The 13,844-nt window shown below is 33.5% G+C and overlaps 1 protein-coding gene across 1 annotated transcript in view; it reads left to right on the forward strand.

The window, feature by feature from the left end:
* Positions 1-133: 133 nt before the first annotated feature.
* The window catches only part of LOC106111109, a 27,245-nt gene continuing 13,534 nt past the window's right edge, over positions 134-13,844 (forward strand). Inside the window, exons 1-4 of the mRNA XM_013293083.1 lie at positions 134-408; positions 2,229-2,371; positions 8,604-8,917; positions 12,923-13,044. Coding sequence (XP_013148537.1) covers positions 317-408; positions 2,229-2,371; positions 8,604-8,917; positions 12,923-13,044 — 671 coding nt within the window. The 5' untranslated portion in view covers positions 134-316. The remainder of the gene's footprint in view (positions 409-2,228; positions 2,372-8,603; positions 8,918-12,922; positions 13,045-13,844) is intronic.

Consider the following 13,844-nt stretch of genomic DNA (forward strand, 5'->3'; position numbering starts at 1 on the left):
TTTATATCACCATTGTATCACACTAAAGTAAAATCTCAACAAGTAAGAGTTTATGGTTTTTAGCAATATTTTTTTTAGTTAAGAACTAAATTGTCTTTGGATTTTACCGTTGTTTCGTCATATTTTTGACACTTTATGGTGATATGTCAAATTCCAAACTAAACTTGTCTGGGACTCTGGGACAAATTGTGTTAGTTTATTTAATATATCTTTTTCTTATTTATTTATAGGTAGTGTTTTGTAGTGAATGTAGTTTATGTGTGAAATTTGTGTTTAGTGTGAAGTGTCAATTTGATGTCTCGTTTGCACTGGAATTATGGATAAAGTTGATCAAAATATAAACAAAGATATGATTGAATCTGATCTCATTGACTTGGATTCGCTTGATTTTTCTGATGATCAAACTTGGTAAGTAACGCTGTAATAATAACGTAATATTTACGTAAAGAAGGTAGGTATAGTAGGAGGGGGGGTAAGGGTAGGTCTTAAAACTTGTCAATATGTTATGTATTATAATATTTTTAATCCTCTAATGTGTCTTTTGAAAATAATTGTTCTCTTAATCAATATTTATAACAGAATTTGTATTTGACTACAGTTATTAGTTCTAATAACTTCCTATAAGATAAATATAAGTAAATATGAGACTATATGCAACATTTAGTGAACTTTTGCAAAATGGCAAAATGGTTATATTGATAATATCATAAGCAAGAACTATGAAAAAAGTACATAGAACAATTTGTTCACAATAATGCTAACCTTAATTATTTTATCTTAAAAGTATGAGTCATGTTGACTTATATTAAAAGTGTAATAAAATAGATCAAATTTTATGCTTGCAAAATAAGATGATACTTTCAAATGTTTTTCAATATTTATGGCTCATGTTAGTTTTGTAATTGTTTCTATACATATACAGAATTAAAACAAAGAAAATAATAAAAATGTCTAATCAAAGCATATGACATTTTTATTAAGTAGTCTAGGTATTGGCTAATTTTTTAGTATTTCACCTGCACATTTCTTAACTTTAATGGAGTTAAAATCTTTAATACAAACATATCTAAATTTTTACAAATACAAATTAATTCAGTAATTATAATAAGTATTGTCTACTCATAATGCATTTATTATGTATATAAATAAACTTTATTGTCAGGATATCTTACAGATAAGATATAAAATTCAAAAGTACTTTAATGTTCCTATTACTTTTAACAGTGGTAGTGCCTGCTTTAACATCTTAGCACGAATGGGCCGGCACGCCCAGTGTAATACCACAACCACACAGAAGACAGGCATGAAACGGAATCAATTCCATGCTTCGTCTGATGAGTGTGGTGCCGGAGGCCTAATTTAAGTCCCTTTCTCTTTACCACCCTTTTCTTATAAGGAGAGGATGGGGAGAGGAAGTGGATTTGACAGAGGAGATGCATAGGATAGGGCAATATCCTCTTTATGTGCATCTACTCCTTTGTCGGATAAGGGTAGGCAACACATCTGCGATCGCGGATGTCTATGGGCAGTGGTCGTTTCGTTATTTTGGCGGATTCAGGTGACCGCTTGCTTGTTTGTCACCTTATGTTATAAAAAAAAAATAATGTAAAAGTCAACCTTTGTGTTTGTCAAATTATTTGTTAGTATACATCTTCCTTTCATCCATATTAGTAATAATAATGAATAAAATAAATAAATTTATCAAGCATGCTTATCGAGTACTTTTGTTTCTATTGTTAAAAAATGACTACTCACCTAGCTTTTTTCATAAATACATTGCTGTCCATTTATTGAAAACTAGCTGTTGTCTCTGTCTGCTGTAAGGGAATAAAAAGAACATAATTATTCTATGCTCTTGAGACCATGTTCAAAATCTACACAAAATTTCAGCAAAATCCATTGAGCTGTTCTAGATATACATAATATCAAAGACCCATCCATCTACGCTTTTGTATTTATGTTAGTAAGATAGCAATCTTAATTTATGACATATTTTAAGATTTTCACTAATCTAATATTATTTGTGGATGCTGTAAAGCACCCTCACCCCTTAGACAAGGAGGGTAGAATAATTACATGAAGTAAATTGTCTGATAACAATCCAACATGTAAAATATGTGAGGAAAATATCAGATTTTGTTACCTTATTTGACAGTGATGTCATTAAGCTATCTGAGCTTCTATCAGCCAGTGATGGGACACACCCTTAATGTTTTATTTGTCTGCAGGCTCTATGTGGTACCTGGCGATAGCGGCCAAAGAGTGGATATAAACGAATGGAAATTGTCATGTCACTGGCTCTATGAAAAGGATCCCGAGTATGAGAAATTGAAAACGAAGTTTTTTTCAATGCTGGATGCTATACATAAACGTGAGTATATAATTTATGTTGGCATATTAATTGATTGTTAATGAAAGATGTATCTTTTATGTAAATGATACTTAGAGTGCACACATTTGAATTAACTATCACACATCTGTTTAGTCACACTTTGATACTTGATTTTTAGTTGTGCAACTAAACAGTTGGATGGGCTGCGAAACAATCGACAATCGCACAAAAGTTGTTCAATAGTTTTATCAATGCTGTGCACCCAGTCTTACAAAGATACATTGTTAATATCTCTAGTTATGTAGGAAAGAGGATTAGTCAAACCTGATTTTACAACAGTTGTTTTGTAAAACATGTGTGCCATTGTCGCACACATATTTTAAGTTGTGTTTCAAAGATATGACAATGTATACTAACTGTATATAGGATTCAGATCTTTGTCTGTGATCTGCCAAGCATAGCGACAATCCCTAAATCCTTTGTTCCATTCTTAAATGTTTACCTTTGACAACTTATAGTGGGTGTGGTTTGAGGGTGAATTGAAAACAGATTTGTTTTTAAAAATTATTTAAATTTGGTATTGATAGTCAGGCGATTAAGTTAAGTTAAATAAAATAATGTTATATTATATTATAAATTAAATAAATTGTAAATTAGATTATTGTAATTGTTTTATATTTATCATAATGCATAGAGCAGAAACAATAAGTAATTTTTAAAAATAATCTGCCATTTAAGTTGCTTGTAAAAATTAGGTCATGAACCAGAAACATCATTGCGATTAAAGATAATATGATATTAATACTGTTTTATCTAACATCTACACTGATTATTAAAAACATAGAATATCTTATTAAAAAAAAAAACCTTTTAGTCATATTTCGTTTCGATCACTCTTGTTTCGTTAGCTCTGCGCTTACTTACACTGCGAGTTAAAACAGCATCTCGTTTAAAAAGCGATGCCTAATAACAGATTCAAATGCATTTGTTTTCCAACGCTTTTTTAACGCGCGTTGAATAAACGCTTGTGTCAAAAAATCTTGGGTTTAAATTCAGTTTTTTGTCATAATTTTTTTATGGTTTATTAGGTTTATCGGTACATATTGCAGAGCAACGACCGTTCCATTGTTTATGCAATTTTCTTCATTTATGATTCCTAATTAATTTCTATATATGTGTAAATGTATGTATATATTGTGAATGGCGCCGTAAGTAACAATGTGCAAGATAAAATCGCAATTGAGATTTAAATAAACCTCATGTCTCATTTAAATCGCAAAGTTCTCTACCATATTTATATCAAATATATACATTCATGCATATTATGTACATTTAAATATATCTTTAATAGAGTATTGTGCTTATCTACACCCTATCTTATGTATATCGCTATTAATTGCCTTGTTACGTGACATATAGCATGTCGACACATTATATCTATACATATAATATAATTGGAGTCTGTTTGTTCCGGGTAATCTCCGAAACGGCTTGGCTAGTTTCGACCGGAATTTCACTAAAGGGTAGCTGACATAGACGGGCATATTATAGGCTACTTTTTTATCTTAATAACAGCTAGTCTATACTATTATAATAAAGCGTAAACACACTTCTTTGTTGCCTAAGATGTCAGCAATTACAGCATATTTTTGAATAACTCTTTTTTTAATAAAAAGCCCTACACTTACGTCACGCTTTAGGCTATATATTTTCACGCCGTTAAACTCAAGGGTAAATATTTTGGATTAAAGTCCTAATGTGGGAAAGAGACCATAAAGTATTGCCAACATCAAGGAAGCAAAGTTGCCATGATTTGACATCATGTCATGTTATTTTGACATTTGCAATTGATAAAATGATTTTTTTATAATTCTATGCGGATGAAGTTGCATAGGAACAGCTAGTAGTAAATAAAATACAATTACCTGTATATACGTTATAGATTAATTCCGAAATGTCTGATTAGTTATTTCCCACTTATATAAACCAGTCATTTCATTAAATAAACTATGTTTCTTAAGCTAAAAGGTGACACTTATAGCAAGGGCATTGTATTTGAAAGGTTTCCAATTAATAAAAATTTAATAAGTCAAGCGAGGTTATGTTATGTTTATTAGAAAATAACGGTACAGATTCTTACAATCTCTGGCAATACATTACACTGTATCGAAATGTGTATATTATAGGAAGTTTGAGAGTAGCCCCCAGTAGTAAAGGTAAGGAGTAAAAGGTAAAGGATGGTATAGGCGTGTTATGAGGAGGGATGAATTGCATTTTACAAGGAGAACGTTAATTATGAATGTTGAGGGGTACACCGGTACACCGGTAGAGGTAGAAGTAGAAAGAGATGGATGGATTGCGTGAAAGGTGACATGATCAAAAAGGGAGTGATGACAGATGACGTATGATAGTTTGGAGGACAAAAACCTGTTACGCCGACCCTACGGGAGTAGGATAAGGAGAAAGATGATGAATACATTACATTCATAGTATAGTAAAGACAGGAAATAAAACAAACTATAGGAAGAAAAAATCATTTAATGATACAGGTATAAACAAGTATATGTTACTTCCTTAGAGAATGAACGATTAACTTGATGTTTATTTTCATAAATAGCGTCTCAATGTAAACAAGTATTTATCTCTCTTTTACTAAAACATACGATAAATCGTTTTAAAACATGATTAAATAGATAGTTTTATTTCTTGTAACATCTATCATAATCGTTCAAGTTTCCGGGTTTCATCGATTTCGTAGTTTGATTTTTAGTTTGTTGGTTTCCTCAAGTACAAATAAGAATTGTGAAAATGTTTCTCGTAATTGCGGTTTGTATGGCCTCAAATTGTCTTAATAGCTCACTGATTGCAAAATTGCTCTAAAACGTTAGATACAAAAGGTACAAAGTTACATATGTTTTTAAAAGAGCAAAAAATGATGATAAACTTTGATTATTAACAGAAAAAAATATCTATACTAATATTATAAAGAGGTAAGATTTGTATATTTGTGTTTCTGTGTGTAATAGAATAACTCAAAAACTACTGGGCCGATTACATAAAATCTTTCACCATTAAATAGCTACGTTGTCAGTGAGTAATATAGGCTATTTTTCTTAACTATACGCAGGCGAAGTCGCGAGCAATAGCTACTTTTAAAAAAACTATTTTGAAAATAGTCAGATTTGCATTGTATCAAAATTACAAACGATTAGTTGCTTTAACTAGCTAGAAATCCATAGACAATACAAGGAGCGCGTTATCTCACCGTTACTTATTTGAATTCAAACACGATATTGAATAACATCTCAGAGAACCAATCTGTTTAAAACTTTAGGTCAACTGCCTCACAACCACTTCGAAGTGACACAAGATTTTAGTTCAAATAATTTTCATTCCTATTCCATTTACATAAGTGCAATAATCCTTCCGCCTATGACCACTATCATATGTGATTAAGTGCGGAGAATTCGCAACTTTATGACTTTGCTATAAGGTTGAGAATATTACAGTGAATTTGCAATTTGTACTCTAGTACGTAATGAATAGAGCACACGTCCGGCCTTATAAACCTTGACCGCCACCGAGATGGTCTGTTGCGTCGACATTTTCAATTGAATATACATAAATTATTTCTTAATGTGCAGATTTGTGTTTTATAATATCCAATTTACAGTTGCATATTGCCTTGAAACAAGCCAAAACGGAATTTAATGCATTCTTCCTTATGATTCATCTTGTTTGTACCAAATTTTGTTAAAAATGTCAAACGATGCTCATCATTCGATATAGCCAAAGAGTTATAGATCTATATAGAACGGGCAGTACACTATCACACGCATTACGTAGGTTTTTAATGGTTAAAAGCAATATTTATTACAAAAACCGTTTTCTTCTGACTTAGCACTTTACAGCTCCGTTTAAACTGCAAAATGTTATAATTCATTAATTATTTTAATTATATTTTAAGTAAATGTTCGGACTTCCCTCACGTTTCTTCAAGTGGCTTAACCTTGGCGGTTGAACTCGTATTGGTTAATACAGTTGTATTTATGAGACGTTACACGTGCAAATATTTCCAATAAGATTCAAGTACTTGGAAGTCAGCATTCGACTAATCTCATTAACGATTGAAACCTCTCAGTCTGTGTCGATTACTGGTTTCGATTCCCTTCATATAAATAGAGGGTTACTTCTTAAAGGTCGTTGATATAAAAAGTTAAAAACATAAGAAATATTTAGGAGTTATCTTTCGTTTTAGTTTTTGCGGTATTACTTTCTAGATCTGGCCGCAATCCTGCGGTTAACTACTTTCTAGGAAGATTGAATTTGCTTTTAAAACTATTGATTTAATTGTAATCTAAACTTTTATCTCTATTAAGTCTGAATAATCACTAATACTTAATTCTGAGTTATAATTTTGTTAAGCGAAGTTACATTATATGTGAATAGGCATGATGTGTGTCCACATTGACAGGTGATCTGTGATCTATTCGTGTTGAACCAGTTCCGATGTCAGGCTAAACAGCCGGCCAAATCTATTTTTAAATGTCCCGTTAAATTAAACGGGATCGAGACATGGCATAGTTGGCTTAATTCGTTTTAGTTGAGTTACCTCGATTTTAAGGTGTTGAAAATATGATAACATTGATTTTGTATTCGTGTCAAATGGCAACATTGATTTTGGATTGGTTTATGTACCAACTGTAATTGTTATAAAGACATCTACCGTAATTACGTTCATATGCAATATAAATTAAGGAGCATTTGAGATTCCATTTTTGTTAATAAGATTAGCTTTTGCTCACAACTTCGTCCAAGTGAATTTATTCAGCGATAACGTATATTTTTAATTGTAAAAAATTAAAAATCAGCGCAGTAGTTTTTGAGTTATTCCATATGTTATCTACTACCTGTTGCTCGTGACTTCGCCCGCGTAAAATTAAAAAATAATACAAAATATAGCCTTTGTTATTCACAGATAAATTTCCTTCCTAATGGTGAAAGAATTTTTTAAATTCGCCCAATAGTTTTTGAGTTATTTCAATACATACAAAAATACAAATCTTTCCTCTTTAAATTATTAGTTAAATTTAACTATACATAAAATACAAATATTTTCTATTCATAATATAAGTATATATAACGGTATAGAGGTACTATCGACTCCAGGCAGCCTATGTACAGACCACAATTTGTATTTGTTGGAAATTGCAGACCTCCATACAGCGACATGTGATGCGACCTTATTACAGTAATGTTGGTTTAATCAACGTTCAAATGAGATAGATGTATAAATAGAATGAGGAACTAGGCAATTCATCAGAGATTCCTCGACGAGATGTTGTGAATGAATTCTTTAGAAATAACATGTATGCCTTAACGAGCTCTTGAAAAGTAAATGATGGTTATGTTTGTAGTGTGTAATATGAAACAGTCTAACATTTTTCCATATTTCTGTAAATAAAAATATCTCTGGAATGTGAACGAATGAATGAAAAATCTGAATGATTGTCAATACGCCAATGTTAATATGTCGTTTTCTAAAAATTTAAATCATAAATCATTTAGTATGTCTACAACTAAGAGGTTTTCCTAATGTCCCTAACCATCAGAACTATGAGTACGACAGTTACACACTTGTTCTGTTTTCATTACCTGTCTTGGCAAGTGCATTGTATGCCATAGCTCGCGCTAAATCGATCGTTCGCATTCGCACCTACGATCATCATTCGAAACTTGTTCCGTTCATATTTACTTTCACTTTTATATCGATGTCGTGTCCCATTGATGCGTTCACGTCCAACTTGTTACTGAACAAGGAGTTCCGTCCGGTAACTACAACTATCGATGGTATTAGATTGATAAAAATGTGAAGGTAGTTCAATTATATTTGCCTGGTACAATGACATTTGTAAAGCAAAAAAAAGTCAATTCTTTTGCCGAATCTGATTGTTTCTCATGATAATGAAAAAAGCTGTGATCCTTTATAAAATCAGACTGTCTGTAATATCAAAAGAAAAATTACAGATTTTGGGAATATGATGTATTTGCGTTGCTGATAACGAAAATCGCAATTAATTTTCTTTGTCTGTCTGTCCGCAAGTCGTGTTTGTTCCGGGTAACATAAGGGCTGGACTGGATCGGACTTTTACTGAAGGGTAACTGACATAGACGGGCATGTTATGAGCTACTTTTTTATCTTAATATTGCGTGGACGAATTCGCGGTCAAAAGCTAATATAAAATAATTGTGTTCTATTTTTTTGTTTCAGACGACGATGTGGCGATACCAGATAAACACAAATTCGATTCTCGAACGTACGTCAAGCCAAAGAAGCGAGTACAAAGGCCGAGTATCCAGAGTGTTGTTGAAGTTGTCTCCAATCCACCATCTATCTTACAGAATACAATCGGACAGTCTGTTAACAAATACCTCACATACAACAAATACAATAATCCTTTGGGACCAATCAGCCCGATGTTAAGGCTCAAAACTTTCAATGTGGATATCAATACCGATAATAGTAATGCTATTAAAGAATACGCTATGAAAAGAAGAAGTCTCGTCCCAGATGATGATCCCCAGGTAAATACTAGCTTTTCCTCGCGACTTCGTCTGCATGGAAACAATAATAAATACAAAGCCTTGAGAGTAGCCCCAGTGGTTGAGAAAATAAGGAGTAAAAGCTTAGAGTGGTATGGGCATGTTATGAGAAGGGATGAATCGCATGTAACAAGATGGACGTTAGTTATGAATATGGAGGTACACCGGTAGAGGTAGACAACGAAAGAGATGGATGGATGGCGTAAAAGGTGACATGATCAAGAAGGGAGTGATGGCTGAGATGACGGATGATAGTTATTTGGAGGGCGAAAACCCGGTGCGCCGACCCTACGGGTGTAGGATAAGGCAGGGGATATGATGAATAAATACATAACCTGTGTTACTCAGTGATCATAACTTTTATAATGGGGCAAGAATTAAAATCGGTCTAGTAGATTTTCAGTAATTCCAATACACGCAAAAATGCAAATGTTTCCTCTTTATAATATCAGTATAGATTTAACAAATGAAAAACACTGTCTGATTAACCTTCCCGTTTGATGACAAATTAATGGGTTAGTCCTTTCCGGTTTGTAGATAGTTTCGCTCTTTCTAGATTTGTTCCTTATTCGTAATTTAAGCATGTGTATAGAAATTTTAAATAATGGATCGTGTTTTGTTTTTTAAGCAACATTCGATTAAGCTAACACTTTTCGCCCTCTAATTTAGTAAATGGAAATAACAACGTAAATTGTTCTTCCTAGGAATTAAGTAAACGAGGTTATATGAAAGAACTCTTTTGTTCGACACAATACCTATCACTTGTATTGCATCAATTGTTCTGAGACGTATAAACAGCTGGCATACGGTATTCAAAACAATAATTTATGTTTCGTATTGTTTTATTAATGGTATCATTTTAATCAGAGACAATCGATTATCTCGATGGTTAAATGATAATCGGAAGGGAAACAAACGTGTCTTTTATTGAAAAGCTGTTTCTCGCGACTTCGTTCACGTGAAATAAAAAAAAAGTATTCTATGTTATTCAGGGATAATGTAGCTTTTTAACGGTTAAAGAATTTTTTTAAACGGACCAGTAGTTTTGGAGTTATTTAAACACATACAAAAAATAAAAATCTTTCCTCTTTATAATATTAGTATAGATTTGACATTATACGTATTTTGTGTATATACATATATGTACGTGTTTCGGTTACAAAAACACAAGATTATTCTTGGAAATACGCATTTCGAAACTAAATCCCTGCATTCAGTGCATTATATCCAGTGTTGAATTACAGCTTCTGTTTGTATATGCACATGTAATCTAAATGGCCAGTTATCTCGCTTCCAGGCATTTATATACGCGACTAGTTGTTGATTGCGTTCGTAAAGAAACATATTCTTAGAGCGGGCGTACACCTCTGACTAAACTATCGCACTATGTCCGATTGTCGATTGTTTCGCAGTCAATTCAACTGTTTAGTTGCACAACTAAAAATCGAGTAGTGTGCGCACCTCTATGCAAGATCATAGGAATCAAATCAAGACTAAACAGTTGTACTATAATTTAGTTATAGGCTTGCGCATGCTCTTACCAATATAAAGATATTTTGAGACAGTTGCAAGCACTATGATCATGGGTTTTCTTACCAATTTTTCTTACCCAGTAGTGGATTCAGATATGACGGCTGATAGAGATGTATGGAAGAGCAGCACATATTGTGCCGACCCTCCATAAGGGATAAGGGCAAATAGATGATGATGACGTAAGTAGTAAAAACTACGAATGTTTAAAATTGAAGTTGCAGAAAAGAAGTGAATTTAGTCGCTATCTCAGTTCAATTCCGATCTTTTACAATTCAGGTGACGTAAAATTGATGACAGCCATGAGATTAAGAAAACAATCTCTAATAAAACAGTTAATCTGTAACAGTTATTACGGGTTAATTGATCGAGGTAACTGCACGCAGCGTGCGAAAGCTTACCATTGTCCGAAGATAATGACCGCTGTCTTTGACCTCTGGTAACGCCATACACGGACTGTAACCACACATGCCCGGACATATACATAGCTGCAGTTTGCAGTCCTTGCTAATATGCAGTAGTACGACTGTTTATAATTTAAACTATCCGTATATGGCTGCCTTTATTTATTCAATACGATACCCAATCTTTTATAGATACGATTCAGTTTGCGAATTTTAAAATTGTATCGATGACAACTCGAGTGAGAAATTAAACTTAAAAAATGTAAAGTTTTAAAAATAAACTCTAATTCGTTGTTAAAATTTTACTATTGTAAGTCGTATAGTACCTTTGAATAAACTATCGTTTAGTCGCGGTTTATATGTAGGGATACATATGAGCTATATGGAACGGACCTCGATTTTTAGTTGTGCATGTACCATAAACAGAATTGGCTGCGAAACAATCGACAATCGTGCAAGTTGTCATGGGCGTCGGATCAATTAAGCGATCCGCTGCTAGTTTGTCCGCTGTTCCCTTAAAAAAAAATAGTTTACTCAAAGGTGTGTTCACGCTCTTAGTATTCTTCGAGATTATTCTCACGATAAAGGAGCGACGACTGTTATGACGGATGATAGATTAACAAGGACGTAAATAGACGAACCTGGTGTGTTCCTACAGGAGTAGGATAAGGCGGGGAGATGATACGACGTCGATCTGATCACATTCCAATTCGCTCCGTCACGTAATGATGTTATTGTACGTCTAGATGTCTCGAACGTGCCTGTTTTGATTTCGTTAATTAAAACATGAGAGTTTCTATTCTATGTAGCGTTATTTTACATATCATTAAAAAAAATTAAACACTTGAGCTTATTTTACATATATGATGCATTATTTAATAACGCATACTTATGGAAAATATCCGTTTGTTATATCACAGAGCAACAGAACCTTTAGTGAGGTAGGGCAACCAACCAGTACGTCAGTAAAGGGGCGTCATAGGGACATAAAAATCGCCTCGGGTGACTTCTTTCGTAATTTGTATTACAGTTAGGAGGTCTCGGTATGCAAAACCGGTCCTTTAGAGCAATTGATTGGTTGTCTGAGTTTTATCATTTCTTCTCTTCTTATATATCATTATTCTATTTGTCTATTCATTTCGAAGCCCTCCCATTTAAGACGTTTTCAAAAATATGCTGTGATTACTGACATCCTGCGCCACGAAGTAGTGTGTGTTTACGCTTTATTGTATTAGTATAGGTAAGCGATAATCGGTTAATATTATTGGATGAAATCTTCGTAGTCATTCGACAGTCTAGGCAGTCCTTACAAGAGATTATTTAGAACCTAAACGTGTGTAAATATGTAAACAGCTGATATAACGTTGTTTGTAAATATGACTACAAATGTATCACCCACACGTTCACATCATACTTCCTCACCCGTCTTGCGTCATGCGACAAAATTAGAACACATGTATGCGTTAGTGAAAATAGATCTTGTAGGAAAAGATAATATTTTTAGATGATTGCACTAAGAATTAAGGATCAAAGGTGATAGGAATTTTGGTGTCCTCTTCTTATTGGGAATTTTATCTGAAAACATGGACGTTTTTCAACAAATGGGATGAAAATATTGTAAAATACTCTGACAATTCCATACAGCGTTTATCTTACTAATATCATAAATGCGAAAGTTTTGATGGATGGAGGGATAGGTGTTTCTTATTAAGAACGGCTCTACAGATTTTGCTGAAATTTGGTACAAATGTAGAACAACCTAGAAGAGCAGATAGGCCAATTAATTTTTTTCTTTCATTTTTAATTTCGCGCGTACAGAATCGCGGGCGACAGCTAGTCTATACTGATATAAAAGTCTTTCACCATTAAAAAGCTACGTTATCACTAAGTAACACAGGCTTTTTTTTTAAATTTCACGCGATCAGACTCGCAGGCGACAACTAATTCAAATTAATGCGTCGAAAGGTCGCAAAGTTGTAATATTTCTCTAGGTGTTTCAGTAACATTTCAACTTTTCTTGGACTGTGAAAATTAAAAAGCACTTTATTTCCAGCTCGAAGACTTGGATATGGCGCTTTCTGCGGACGTGTCAGAGCCATCAGGGCCTATAGCGTCTCGTCCAATCAACATAGACCTGTCCCAGCCGGCTAACAACCTGCACAACACGTTCAACAAGTATGTATTTCACAGGTGTCTTCTATATTAGGTTTGAATTCTTTTAATATTTGATCCAACTAACAATAGGTTTAATATATTTGTGAGTGTTTGTCTTGAATTGCAAGATTCTTATCAAAAACAGTATAATTGTATAGTCTGTAAATAGCTGTTTTTTTTTTCTAAAAACAACTTAAATACGATGAAATGCTTTGTCGAATTCTTTTGATAGAGATGTTTGTCAAACATTTGTTAATATACAAATTCGTAAATCAACACGTTTACAAACGTGTCAAAGTTACCAACTTGAGCGCGCGCACACCTTTGACCAAACTATCGCACAACTGTTTAGTCTCGCTTCGATTCCTATGAGCTTATACGGAGGTGCGCACACTACTCGATTTTTATTTGTGTTGCACAGTTGAATTGGCTGCGAAGCAATCGAAAATCGCACAACTGTTGTATAATAGTTTAGTCAAAAGTGTGTGCCTGCTCTAAGGAAGTGAGTTTCGATGTTATCAAATAAGAAGCGGTTGTTTGCAGTGCGCACTAAGTTTTTAGATTCCGTCCACATTTCTCACGCCTTGTTTGTAATTATTATAAACTAGGTTTCGCCCGCGACTCCGTCCGCGTGGAATTAAAAAAAAACAAAAGTTAGTGCCTATGTGTTCTTCCAGACTATCCTTCACACCTGTACCAAATTTCATCGAAATCCGTTCAGCCGTTTAGGCTACAATCTCTAACAAACATCCATCCATCCATCCATCCATCTAAACTTTCGCATTTATAATATTAGTAAGAGTAAGATTATATCCAACTTA

This window comes from Papilio polytes, unplaced genomic scaffold (assembly GCF_000836215.1).
Source record: "Papilio polytes unplaced genomic scaffold, Ppol_1.0 DF824382.1, whole genome shotgun sequence".
NCBI lineage: Eukaryota > Metazoa > Arthropoda > Insecta > Lepidoptera > Papilionidae > Papilio > Papilio polytes.